General features: G+C 40.2%; 1 protein-coding gene across 1 annotated transcript in view; it reads right to left on the bottom strand.

Annotated features, from left to right (window-relative positions):
• Positions 1–14,180, bottom strand: part of PTPRQ (protein tyrosine phosphatase receptor type Q) — a 137,554-nt gene that overhangs the window by 35,131 nt on the left and 88,243 nt on the right. Inside the window, exons 46-54 of the mRNA XM_081928752.1 lie at positions 11,613–11,799; positions 10,617–10,861; positions 10,105–10,171; positions 8,133–8,288; positions 6,250–6,472; positions 5,266–5,339; positions 4,292–4,391; positions 3,252–3,380; positions 710–754 (exon numbers count right to left, since the gene is read on the bottom strand). Of these exons, the coding sequence (XP_081784878.1) occupies positions 710–754; positions 3,252–3,380; positions 4,292–4,391; positions 5,266–5,339; positions 6,250–6,472; positions 8,133–8,288; positions 10,105–10,171; positions 10,617–10,861; positions 11,613–11,799 (1,226 nt within the window). The remainder of the gene's footprint in view (positions 1–709; positions 755–3,251; positions 3,381–4,291; positions 4,392–5,265; positions 5,340–6,249; positions 6,473–8,132; positions 8,289–10,104; positions 10,172–10,616; positions 10,862–11,612; positions 11,800–14,180) is intronic.

Genomic DNA, 14,180 nt, shown 5'->3' with positions numbered 1-14,180 from the left:
ACAGCTGCCTCACATGAAATTAGTTATTGGAAGATTACATATTGTTTTATAATGCAGATCAGCACAGGTTTGGCAAACCTCAAAAATAAAATATGTCCAGCTTTAACTGGATGTTTTCGAAATGAACTTCTGTAATTTCTGTTTCAATCCGCTCTGAGGGGTTATGCAGATGGCCTTTTCACACTGTAAACATGTATTATTTTTACTTGGGATCTACACGTCTGTACAAGGAATGATTTTTATTGCAGCCATTTAAAATAGAGAAGTTGCAATGCCAACAATACTTCCTTTTCTCCCATCAATGTCCCACCACTGTAATGTCCCACCTTCGTCTTTCAAAAAATTATCTTTTTGAGACCTGTGTACATCACTTTACTTCTTTGATTTGTGTTTTAAGGCAGCAAATCGGTTTCTAACCACAACAGGGCTATCTCTTGCTCATCCATGTAAGGGAATAGAATATTACATTGATATGGAGCAGTACTAGTATATAGCACTACTGAGAACATCTCAATTTTTCGGCCATCTGGGAAGACCCTGCATTGCCTATTGAGGATCATTTTACAGTACTAGAAGTTTCAAAATGTGCCTAAGGCACTGAGAGAGAGAGCAGTTTTATCAGATGAAAGCCAGTAAAGCATAGTAACACACAAGTGAGCACAGCACACTAGAAACCACACAGGGGCTCTTCAGCCATGCAGTAACTTACTGGATAACAAATATCTCCTTGCGTCTAAAGAAAAAGGAGGAATATCTGGAAGCAAAACCCATTCAGAATTACGTTTTCAAATAGGGACAAGAGTTTTTATTTAGGTAAAAGGTTGCATATATTAATTGATGTGTAGACTTTGAGAAAAGTGCAGAGCTTTAAATACAAAACCTATGAAACTTTCATGCTTTTCTCCTGAAGTAAACTACTAAACACAGAAAAAAATAAATGCCCAGAAGCAGACAGTATAAGTCAACAGCTGTAACTCTGCCAGCCACCTTCACTTTGCGGCAGTGAAATTTTTGAGCAAAGTAATGTAAGCCACCCATCTTCAAGCTACATCATATGTTACATTAGGTGTCTGCTAACCCAGGCAGTTGAATTTGCATCAGAAACACGGAAGAAAGTACAACTTGGCTTCATAATATGTAATTCCAGACTTTCTATGGACCATCATTTGGGAGGCTACAGGTTTTCAAGGTGACAGCTTTCATTTAGTTTTCTGTGACTTTAATAGGACATAGTCATTCTTGACAGAATTCATCACTCATTAAATTAGAACTCATTTCCTATAATATAATATTTATGTTTTTTCAAAACCTAAAATAACTAGGCTCTGTACACAAATTAAAATACAGGGGTTTTGATGGCAAACTGGACCACACAAACAATATTTGTGGTTTTTGAGTTTTTTTAAAAAACAAAACTTGGAAAACCACTTCAGGTTTGGGGATGGGGCATTGAAAGGGGATACTCAGAAAGCCCTAACAGGGTTTGAGGCAACAAGGAGGAAATATTGCACACCACTAGTACTAGCTGTAAAAATCAGCCAATTTATGTGCAATGATCACACAGAAGACTAGTTCACAGCATAAGGTGAATGCACAGGAGTTGAGGACAGGGTAGAATTCCTTGTATCCTGTAGACATGATTGCTGCCACCAACGTGAGCAAATACTTTGCCAAGTTAGACAAGCTCCAGAACCTGGGACACTAGGGACTTTTACAAGCATGAGTTGAAGTACATTTCATTCACTGTTCTTGCACAAGTCAAAATAGGTGGAGGGTCCAGCACACTGTGCTACCTTTCATGCAAGTTTGGCTCACAAAGACTCTGGGCTAGTCTCTCCTGAAGACAGGACAATAAGGGCTGAACTATATGGGAGGTTAACTTTGCAATTCTGGCCTTGAGTGAAGGCCACCCTCCACCTCCACACTCAAAAACTGCCAGTGTGTGAGAGACCAGAACTGGGACCTTAGAATGGGGGTAGAGAAGCTTTACTTGCCATCCCGGCTGAGGTCCAACCTGGATAGTCCCCTTTCTCTCCTGCAATTTGCACTGCAAAAACATCTGGTTGAAATCAGACGGACTTTTTTTTTTGCAATGCAAATTGTTGGAATAAGCCCCCAGATCCAAATCAAGAGTGGGCAAATTGTTAAAACACCCCCTCCGCTGCACCTCTCATGCTATGATTCCAGTGCAGATTAGAAATCCAATGCTGGCAATTTGTTGGGGAAAATCCCTGCAAAGAAGTGCAAAAGTACCCACATAGGATCACGTGTAATTTGGCCCAAAATTATTTTGCAATATGATCCAAAACCAATTCATGGTGAGGTATTTCTATTTAACTTGTTTAGTGTCACTAAACCCAGTGGAACTAATTCAGCATATATTCAGATTCTCAGGCAAAGATTCCCATTTAGGTGGCACATTCTGATGTGTTACCTTAAGAACCCACACTCATGTTTTCCAATGCACATTTCCTTGCACTGTGTCAAGGACCATGCACAAGCAAATGTAAAAAGAAAAAAGAAGAAGCCTTTTGGATATGGCATCTATAATGGCCCTGAGCTGTAGACTGGGATGTAATAACTTAATATGAACAATGTTTATGTTGTGTTTTGTATCTTTGAACTGCAGCCTGCTCTTCTTCCAGGGAGCTCAGAGGGCTATGCATTTTCAGCTTCCCTGTTTTATTCTAAAACAATCCTGTGAGGTATATTAGACTGGCCCAAAGTCATTCAGTGAACCTTATGGCTGAGCAGGGATTTTAACCCAGGGTTTTCCTGGTCCAGATTGAATGATCAATCCAGCACAACAAACTGGCTTTAGTGCTGACAGATTTTTGAAAGCTGGTCACGTAGCGTAGGGTGACATGTTATCAAATGACTCTGAGTCAAAGTGAACAATCAGCAATATGCTCCCACCGTATTAAGAGTGACTGCATATTAAGTCTTCAATAAAACACTTAATGTCAGAGAGATTACACTTGTAATGATAAAAATAAACAAACAAGGAGCAAATGTTCTTGGCAGAATTATATAACAGTTTGCATTTTGGTCTTGTTCCAAAGTGGGGAAGAAAAAGTGATTTTCTGAATTCCTGAGAGAAGTGTCTGGAGGTCACCCTTTGAAAAAGGATCTTTGTGACCTGTGTAAATAAGAACACCACAAAACACTTCCAAACAAGTAAAAGGTCACAATGGGGTCATGACTGCAGACCCCCAGAAAGAACTACTGTTTTGCCTACGGAGTATGCCTACCGTGTAAATCTCTCATCCTTCATTTCCAGGTCTGCCACTGTGATCAACTGATCTAATTTGAATTTGGTGTCAATAATTTCTGCATCCCGTGGAGAGTATGTGCCTCCTTCTTTTTGCTTTTGTCGAATTCTAAGACAAAAACCATAGGAGAATGAATGAGAAAGAATGTTCAGTATTTTTCCCAATTCACTGGACCTTTAATAAAGTATGTATTTATGCTTTCAAAGTGCTAGTAGTATGAAAACGAGAAGAAAGTTAAAAAGTCACAATCTGCAAATGCCAGTAATTGTTATCTATTTCTTGGCATTGCTGTTGTGATTTGTTACAGCATATTTCCTAGCATTTTTGCATATCAAATTAAGATAGATAAATTAAGATTTCTATTTTTTCTGTGTAACCCAGGAAATTGGACTTTTAATCAAATTTAGCAGCATGATGACAAATTAAATATATTACCCACACACCCCAAAACATTACTTTACAAAAATTAAAAACACCCCCCCCATCTTATAATTCTTGCTGCTGCTACACAATCAGCTTCCTTGCTTGTAATAGTTCTATTGATTTCTTCTAACATTGACTCTCCTGTGTCATAGACCCGAATTGAGTAGAGGTCAACAGCAGTGACCACAATTCTGTTCAAGCTGATTTGTACAGATTGAATTCAGTAAATAGTGAGGAAGGACCCTTAATTTTTCCAGTTCCTAACACTATTTCTACTCTTCATAGAATCACAGAACTGTAGTGTTAGAAGGGACCCTGAAGATCATCTGGTCAAATTCCCTGCAATGCAGGAATATGCAACTGACCCATATGGGGAATCAAACCTGTTTGTTTATAAACAAAGAAACAAATAAAAAGAATAAGACTTGAGTAAATCCATCTCCAAAAACACAGCTATACATTGCTATACTTCTCTGATGTGTCTTACTCCTGCGTTCCAATATGGGACCCAGTAGGGGGCAGAATTAATTAATTTCAATGAATGAGTAATTTAAATTCAAGGATAATTCAGTAGAAACAAGTGGAGATGCACATACCTTGCAAAAGCATAAATTGCAGCCACAAGGAGAATTACAGATAGTATGCACAATGTAACTGCAAGTATTATTTCTACAGCTCTTTCGGAAAGCCCATCACCTGTAATATAAAGGAAGCCCAATGGGAATTGAAACATTAAAGACAGACTATGATGGCAATACATGGCTTAGTTTTGTAAACACGTTTTATGCAAAGTGCTTCTGCTAAATTTGCCTAAGCGCACACCATCACAGATTTTAGCAGAGTCCAAAATGTGTTTTTATTTTAAGGATCGTCTACTGTCAATGTGATCACCACAGTTTCCCTAATGCAATTATATCAGTAGGGTTGTGCTGTGCAGAAGATTCAGGGTGGCTTATGGACAAACAAAAAATGGAAATGCACAAGTGCCCACCTTTCAAATTAATATCATGAGTTACTGCATGCTTGTAGCTCCTCAAAGGAAGATGAGACAGGACACCAGTATGAGCATATAACTGGGAGGATGCATAGTCCCAGTCTAAGCAAGACAGCAGTTAGTGGTGCTGCCACAGATGCACAAGGACCTTTTGCCTTTGCTGTTATGAGCCATAGTTTCATCCTACAAAAGGTTTCTACAGCTCTGGTGGCAGACAGATGGGGAAAGACCATTCTGAGACACCCTAGGGGCTGTTTGAGCAGTTCTGAACATAACAAAATGGCAACATTACCTGCAAGTGACCCTGGGTGGGACCTTGCATGTTAAGCTGTCAAGCACCCCTTGCAACATCTGAAGAAGAACTTGTGTGAGATAGATAGGCAGGCTGGACAGGGGAATTGGAGCTGTGAAAATCAATACAATCCTGCACCTTGATTTTTCTGTAGTGTGCATGCAAATGACATTCCCATAGCAACTGGGACACGGCCACAGGTTTAGTATGACTGTTGTTTTTGCACAAGTTGTACAGAAAACTTGGTAATGCTACAGTAAGAAAGCATAGTGACTTCCCTTTACCTAAAGTTTTGATGGGATCAGAGTAGTCTGAATCTGTAAATTGTCCTTTTATATTTGTAGCTCTGAACTTAAATCTGCAAGAGAAATATCAATAAGTTAGAGAACAGGCACTACCATGGCCAGACCAGTGATTCTTTTCACACAGAATTTATACTGTATCTAGAAGCACCCAGAACAAATTCCAAGGCAAAATGAATCAAAGTCATTTATGACTTACAAGTTACAGGTTTGGGGATATTTATTTATAGGTTTCTGCTGCTTTTCCCAAACTGGTCTGCAATTAATATCCTTAATATTATGTGTTCCTTGACTGAATGGAGGAAGCCAGCAGAGGGGCATACATAGGGCTCCCATTCCCCATAATTGCTGATTTGTTATGTAGTTCTCAATCATACGCTTCTAAAAAGATATGGAATGCAGGTCACACATACTTGCAAGAGTGGGGTCTAAGATCCATTTGTGTTACCTTCTTAAAGGAGGAGGTCAGTTAATACTTGGATTAGGAGAAATTTTGTTCTGAGATAAGATCTCTGTTGTCTGCCTGTCTCTGTTTCAGCACAAAAATGTCTCCAATAACTTACAGAAAGTGATCCATGTCTGGATGCTTGAGGTACAGCTTACACATGCTGCTAAGTCAAACGATAGCTAACCAATGGTTTGTTTTGCTTAGAGTTTCATCCGAACCTAGGCAAACCCACTAACTTGCTACCCGCCCATCCCATGTACTGGTAAACAAATGAAAAGCACTGCAAGGCCCCCATGCTCTAGACATTTTCATAGTACACAGAAAAGGGATGACAGGTTTCAAAAACAGATAACCTTCTAATTTTGTTGCAGCTAATATTTGTTACAGCTAATTTTGTAGCAGCTAATATTGCCACTTTTTAAATGGGCCTTAAAAGAGTGGCCCATGTCTTTGTCCTAGTATTCTGCTATTTGCTTATTATCCATTATGCAGATAGAAAAATTGAGTAATATACTTACAAGTACTGTCTCCTGGGCTTCAGCGGGCCGTTACAGATTTTTTCTTCACTGCCTGGTATCATACATGTACTATCAGCCCCAATTACATATACATCATCTTTGCTGCTCAGCCCTTCATTTCCTTCTGTACATGGTGGGTTTGGAAAGCCCTCGTTTACAAAATACGGTCTTGGTTTTCTGAAGTAGGCATCATACCATTTGGTTACGTTGCCATCGTGCTGAGCTAAAGCAAGAAAAAAATAATGATGTTTTATATTCTGAATACATCACAAAATAAAATTGGTATCTGAAGAAGTGGTATCTGAAGAAGTGTGCATGCACACAAAAGCTCATACCAATAACAAACTTAGTTGGTCTCTAAGGTGCTATTGGAAGGAATTTTTTTATTTTGTTTTGACTACGGCAGACCAACACGGCTACCTACCTGTAACTATAATAAAATTAGATATTCAAATAATTCTGTGAACATATTCTATGGAATAGAAAAAGACACAGAACTGTGTAACTTCATTTATCTTCCTATGGAAGAAAGTACAACTTCTGTCTATAAAATCTGCAAGATAGATTGAACAAATACAATTCATTTTAAAATGTAAAGTACAAAGTATTGTTGAAACGTGGCTTCAACAATGTAAAGAAACTGACAGAATTCTATTAGGTTCTCCTGGGCAGCAATGGAGAGGCCCAGAACCCATGAAGACTAGGAAGATTGCTCTTTCCCCTGGCACCCCCTGTCCCTGGGCCCTGGCTCCCTCCTCTCATTCCTGTATTCAGAGCTCCTGCTTCAAGAATAGGAGGGGGAGATATAAGGAGCAAATAATCACTCAGGAAATCAGATGGCACCATGCTCTGCTGACCTGAGGCACCTTTCTTTCCTTTACATTGAAAGGGCCTCATCAGCAGTGCCCTCCTGCCTACGAAACTCCCTCTCTAGGGATGCATAATTGGCCTCATAAGCACCAGCCTTCAAAAAAAGCCCCAGAAGGCCCATTTTCCCCAGTTGGCTTTTAGTTAGGATGATTTTAAGGTGCCTGCTGTTTTAGAACAGTGGTTTCAGTCCGTTAGTTTGAAATTGTTTGACTGTTTTACGCTGGGCTGTAAACTGTTTTAATTTGTTGTTACTGCTCCTTGTTTGTGAAACCTGCGTTTCTGTTTTGTTTCATTTTGCAAGCTGCCTAGAAAGGACCTTGCCCAACAGCAAGGATGTGCAAACTCAGCCCCAGGGGCCAAATGCACCCCCAGGCCTATCTCTGGGCCCCTTGGGACTCTCCCCAGACCCAGCTGCACCCTTCACTTGCTGTGCATCATTAACAGCTTGAGTGCTTTTGCCTAGCTGGAATGTGTCCTTGAACTGTGATATTGCCTCTTGCTTGCCTGCATGGAGGATAGAGAGAGATGCACAAAGTTAACATTCAGTGCTTTGCTGACTTCTATCCTGCTCCCAGGCATGTAGCTTCTGGTTGACTGCCCAGAGGCAAATGTGGCCCTCAGTTCTATAGGATGGGCTAGAAATCTTGTAATTGTGTGTACACACACACACACACACAATTTTCCAGATTTTGGCACATGAAAAGTCCATAAAACATAGATTAACGTTTGTTCTGTGCCCAGAAAGCACAGGTCGGAGTGGTTTTTCTTTCCTTGCCCCGCTGCTTTCCCCCAGAAAGCACTAAATCGGAGCAAATGTTAATTTGGAGAAAAACCAATTGATGATTGCTCCGATTAAGCAGTAAAGATCAGGTTTCGCTGGGAGAAAGTGGTGGGGTAAATGCAAATCTGGGTGAGCCCTAAGCCTGCACATTCAAATAAAGCAAAAGGAAAGAACAAAGTAGAAAAAAATGAACACCCCTATCTTTACATTTAAGGGGGAAATATTTCTATACCTCCAGCTTCTGCAACAAGAATTTGTATTTTCTTGATGGGCCCATGGTCATCATTATAATAGCAAACCGGCATACGAATAGTAATTGTTGTGGCAGTGACGAGCATTCCACTGGTATCATAGACGGGCACTGGCTTCTTACTAGGCCTTGGTGGTTCTGTTTTGAGACAAATATATGCTGTGATGCTGTTCTGTTCATCAGTATTTTTATATCTACTACTGAGTCAAGTCGTTTTCTACTTAATTAAAATCCCCTTGATGAGGGCTTCCAGATGGGAGCTGAATATTGCAAAGAAGTCATTAAGATATTGCGAACAGGTTGTTTTATTTTTAGCTGACTGGGTTTCCTCCAGAAAGGGTAAATCTAGATTAAATGGGGGACGACAACACATGCTGGCATTTTAATACAAATAACATTGTGTGAACCATGCAAAAAACTCACATGCATGAGGAGCACTGATCCCAATACAAAGACCCAATATTGTTCAAATAGTGCAGTTATATCAACCCATGAACCAAGGCAGCAAACCATTCAGCACTTCACCACAGCAGCCACCAGAATTGCTATTCAAATGGTTCCCCCTTTCATCCCTTTTTTTAAGGATGGCAAGGTAAGGGCAATTCCCCTTTGCAGGATTCAAAAAGCAGTTGGAGCTATAGGATGATTATGCTATAAAATCAGAGGTGGACAATTCCCCCCCCCCCCATTAATGGCCACATCAGTTGAAGGCAATCTCTTGAGGGCCACATGACAGCTTGGTGTAGGCTGGGGAGGTGGTATTAAGCATGGCCAGAGATATCTCACACTCTATAAAATCTCAAGAGATAAAAAAAAATGGTGTGTCTTATATACATTTCTGAAGGCCTGGGCCACTCCCACTCCCAACATGATTGGCTGTCTAAACTTCCAAGCTGCAAATCATGACTCTGAGTTTAAGGGCCAATGGCAGAGGCCCAAATCCTGAAATGTTCTGTGATTGGATATTGTGCATCGAATCAGAACACCGGGGGTCAGAATCCTTAGTCCAGACTCAAGCTCAGGCACAGACCTCAGAATACATAATAGTGTGGAGTATTGATGAGAGAGAGAGAGAGAGAGAGAGAGAGAGAGAGAGCGTGTGCATATGGGGCTGCAGTGGTGACCGGCGGGGCTGAACGTGTGGGGCTCTCCTGTCTTCTGAAAGCAGTACTGCCGCTTACCTCAAATATTTCAGGTCAAATACTTATGGTGTATTTGAACAAAAAATGTGGTACTTATTTTTAGCTTTGGTACTTAAATACAAATAAACCCTTCTAGAGCAAACTGAAAAAACCTCTAATGCAAATTGTCCCATTCAAAATCAAAATTTCCCAGAAAATTCACAGCACAATGTTATAGCTGGAAAATATACCATCATAATTACTTGAACATGCATCTCGCTGGTTTCAGTGGGACATAATTCTTAATAAAGCTGCTTATGATTGCAGCCTTAATGTCAATGATAAATATGTTGATTTAGCATCATTGCTTCTTTTCCAGAACCTAATATTAATTTACCTTAGCTAGATCACAGGTACTGCTCAAAATTAGTGCAAATAATTAATATAACTCAAGTTAGCATGAGGCCAGGAATGGGAAACAGTTGATAACACCACCTAGGACTGTGGTTCCCAACATGCCCCACAAGGGGGCAATTCGATTTTTAAGGGGGGCAATTTGAGAATGAGTTATTAACAGTGAATGGCCTTTTAGGCGTCCTCCATGGGAAAAGGAGTTCACTTTTTGAATAATAAGAATTATATGTCACAGGGGGTGGGTATCAGGATTTTAGAGATGCTTAGGTGGGGCATGGCAAAAAAAAAAAAAAAGATTGGGAACCACTGACGTAGGATGTGCATAAGAGAATGGTTTTGGTTTAAAAAAAACAAGCTGACTTCACATTTCTTTTGCATTATCTTTATTTTGAAACTATGAAATCATTACATGAACCTACCTTTAATGTCTGTTGTGATTTTAAGTTGGATCTTTGGCCCTGCACCAGCACCATTGATTGCATAAACCTAAATATAAATGTTTAAATTATATATATTGTTCTATATCTCAGTCTGTTTGCCTTAATCATGATAGACCTACATTAACTTGGACTTATTTCATGCATGTACACACACGGGGGGTGGGGGGTAGAGAAGGAAATAACATAGTATTTAAATTCTACTTGGGTAAAGTAAGACTTTGACACTTCACTGAAATCAGTGGGGCTTACTTCTATGGGTACAAGTCAAAACTGGCCCTATATTATTTTGCTGACTACTATGCATTAATTGCATGTAGTGTGATAGATAGATACACACACACACAAAAAAAAAACAAACATAATAATTGGAAATCAAGTCATACATTAATTAATAGCTTTTAAACTGAGTAAAGCTTTTAAACACAGTAAAGTGCTCTGGCTTAGCTTTACTACTGATTGTGTTAAAGAAAGAGACACAAAGTTCAACTTACACTGATATTATATGTATGTCCCCCTTTTAGTCCCTCTATCAAAGCAGTGACTGACTTGTTTGTCCTGTCAATAACACTTAAATTATAGATCTGGAAGACTGTTGGGTCATCTTCTTTGTATACCATTGCCTGATATACTTGAATATTTCCACTGTGTTCAGATGGTGATATAAACGTCACTTGAAATTTTGTTACTTCATCGGGTATCTTCTGAAATGTTATGTTGTTAAGTGGGTCTCTGGGCACTGAAAGAATGTTCAACAATTTGTTTTTAAAATTACAATTATATTTATTTGCTATATTTATATTTCAGCCATGTTTGGATCTCAGTTTACATGTACATCTAAACTCACATGTGATTTTGGACATGTTGGTCTTGCGATTGCTCTTTTTAGGTTTCGGTTAAAAACAAACCACAAGCCTTAGGAGTCTTTGCCAAAAAATGCAAATAATAGTCTACATCCAGCTTCAAAAACATGGCAGAGGAAAAGATTTAAGCTGCATTCAGATGTGGGGTTTATTGCATTAGTTTTTACTGATTATAATGGCAGCTTCTGCCCTGATTTCAAATGTGCCTTTTATACTGACGTACCTTTGTTTTTTGTTATAGCAGAGTGGCATTCACAAATCTGAGACCAGTAAAGAACTCCAAGCATCCTTTTCGACTTCTGTGCCCATTAAAGACTATGTGCAGAAACCCAACTCATCATTCCTTTCCCCTGAAATTGCAACCCAAATGCCTCGCTTACCACTGCTTAGGGCTGTCACTTTTATGAGCAGCGGCTATATGCCTTTAGCAAGGGCGCAACAGGCAGAAATGAAGAAGTGAAGCTGTTTCATAGTAGTGATGGCTGTTCTAGAGTTACTATGGCCGAAAGGAATGCTGGTATTTCCTGATATCATAAACTTCATTTACAGCATAGAAAAATTAATTGCTTCACATTTTCTTTTTCCGAAGAGATACTAAGAACAACAACAAAAAAGGAAAGAGCTCACCTGCTTCAAAAGTGGAAACAATGACTGCAGGGCTAGATTTGCCTTCAATATGTGCAGCATGGATATCTCCAGTAAAAGCAGTGACCACTACAGAATACCTTGTAAATGCCCTTAAACCTAAAACATCAAGGTTTTTGTCCTCATCGTTTGTTTTGACGAATGAAGCTTTATAGTCATCAGTATCTACCTATACAAAGCAAAAACAAACAAACCAAAATTAGGGCAATATTTAACAGAACAGTGTAGCATTATGGCATATAGGCAATAAATTGGTACCTTGGGTTAAGTACTTAATTCGTTCCAGAGTTCCGTACTTAACCTGAAACTGTTCTTAACCTGAGTCACCACTTTAGCTAATGGGGCCTCCTGCTGCTGCCGCGCCGCCGGAGCATGAGGTACAGTGGTACCTCGGGTTACATAAGCTTCAGATTACATACGCTTCAGGTTACAGACTCCAATAACCCAGAAATAGTACCTCGGGTTAAGAACTTTGCTTCAGGATGAGAACAGAAATCGTGGTCCAGCGGCGTGGCAGCAGCAGGAGGCCCCATTAGCTAAAGTGGTGCTTCAGGTTAAGAACAGTTTCAGGTTAAGTACGGACCTCTGGAATGAATTAAGTACTTAACCTGAGGTACCACTGTATGTCATGAAATGGAAAGCCGAGTTACCATCTACCTGCTGTTTCTCATTTAAAACTGCAATGAATATATAGCTAGTCTGCATTTGTGGTGTTCTGAACTGGAGAGTCTTCCTTTTCCTTACTCAGGAATCTGTAAGAACACCCTCATGCTGCCCTTTGACGTGGGGTGTATGAAAAGGAACTCTGTCCTACCAAGATTCATAGAGGGCCACCAGTAACTGCAGGTGTTGTTGCAAGAGGAAAACCAGATTGTATGCGGAAAACTCAGAAAGCTGTTGTTGTCACTGAGTGTTTCTGAACTGCATAGGATAAACCACCATGTGACCCTACCTCGTGCTTTTGGTGTCAAAACAACAGCACCAGAAGACACAAGCAAATCCCAAGAACTAAGCAGCAGTAGAAAATAGCTCAGCCAACAAATGAGTAAATATAATCCGATAAAAAATCCTTTCTTTGTGACTATCCTTCCTCATGCACCAATTTTGTTTATCTGTGATGCAACAGAAAATAAGAAGTATGAATCTCTACACTTGCAGTCCCCAGTGGGTCAAGTGTGCAGTAGATGCAGCTGCTAACACATTAAGGTGGGTCAAACATATATTTTCTTTGACAGATGTGCCTTAGTATCCCCACTGAGAGTTAACCTTAACTAAAGATTCTGATCTACTAAACAGACACTCATTTCCTGGGATGACCATCAAGAAACAGTACTGAACTCTTTTGACCCCTCCCAAGTGGCGCTTTTATTCGCAATGGCCTGGTTAAAAACCATAGTTTATTGGCTCAATGAGAATGAGCAGTATGCTTATGGTGCAGGCTGCTCAAGCCAGAGTTGCAGCATGGGCAGGACTGGGGGCGGGGAGGCATCACCCTGGGCACAGTTTTTTGGGAGATGCACCCTGTCAGGACGTCATGAGCTGTTGCATACATCTCATGCCGCCCTCCAGCTGCAGGGCGGGTGAGAAGGATGCAACAGGCATGCACCCTGCCAGCCCTGCGCCACTTTTATGAGTCTCACAAAGTGGCGCTGGGCCCACAGGACACTGTGAGTGTGTCCTTCAAATGGCCAGGCTCACCATTGCATGGCTGAGCAGGCAGCACAGGGCAGCCCCACTTTGCTCAAGTGGATGGGGGTCGTTCTGGCAGTGCTCCCACCCTGGCAACTAGCAGGAAACATTTCACTGCTGGCTCAAGTACTTTAGTACCATTCCTTCCTTGCTGCACTGTGAATGAAACAAGCCAAAATCTAGCTTGGATCATCCAAACCCAGACTTGTGGTTTGTTTGTTTTTTCCAAAAGAAAAAACAAGGAGCCCCGGTTTGCACAACACAAAAAAATTGGATTCCTGTTTCATTCACAGTGCTGCACTGGCAGCAGGAGTGGTAGAAAGGAATTGAGTGTACACAACAGGCAATGGCTGTAAACTGGTAGCTCATTTCCCATGGAGCAGATCAAAGCTGTTGCATTTTCATTCATCCCTTCCACTAGAGAAAAAAAATACTGATTTGAACAGGTATATTCAGGTTAAGAAGATATTGCTGGGGGAGGGGGGCAGTGCAGGGAACAGAGAGTTGAGTCCAGATGAACAAGTTATAAATTCCTGCTCAGTAAGGAAACATAGCAGGTGGCCTCAGTCTTGCAGCCAAAAAAAAAAAAAAGCAAAGAGAGGGAGAAGTGGCTGAAAAAAGCAGATAAATTCCAAAAGAATGATAAATAATAATAATAAGGCACTGTTTTCTGTTCACCAGACCTAAATAAGGTTCTGCACAATGCACATAAAATTGGCTGAATCAGGTTATTTAGGAATAATTTACTTGCAAGCTCAAAAGAGGGCTAAAACAACTGTAACTTCCATATATCAGCATAGTAAAAAATATTTTAAAATATACAGAATAGGGAAGATTTGGGTTTTGTTTTAAAAACAGTCT

The sequence above is a fragment of the Podarcis melisellensis genome (genome assembly GCF_964234715.1).
Source record: "Podarcis melisellensis genome assembly, chromosome: 10".
NCBI classification, from domain to species: Eukaryota; Metazoa; Chordata; class Lepidosauria; order Squamata; family Lacertidae; genus Podarcis; species Podarcis melisellensis.
This window is presented reverse-complemented; position numbering and strand designations above follow the sequence as displayed.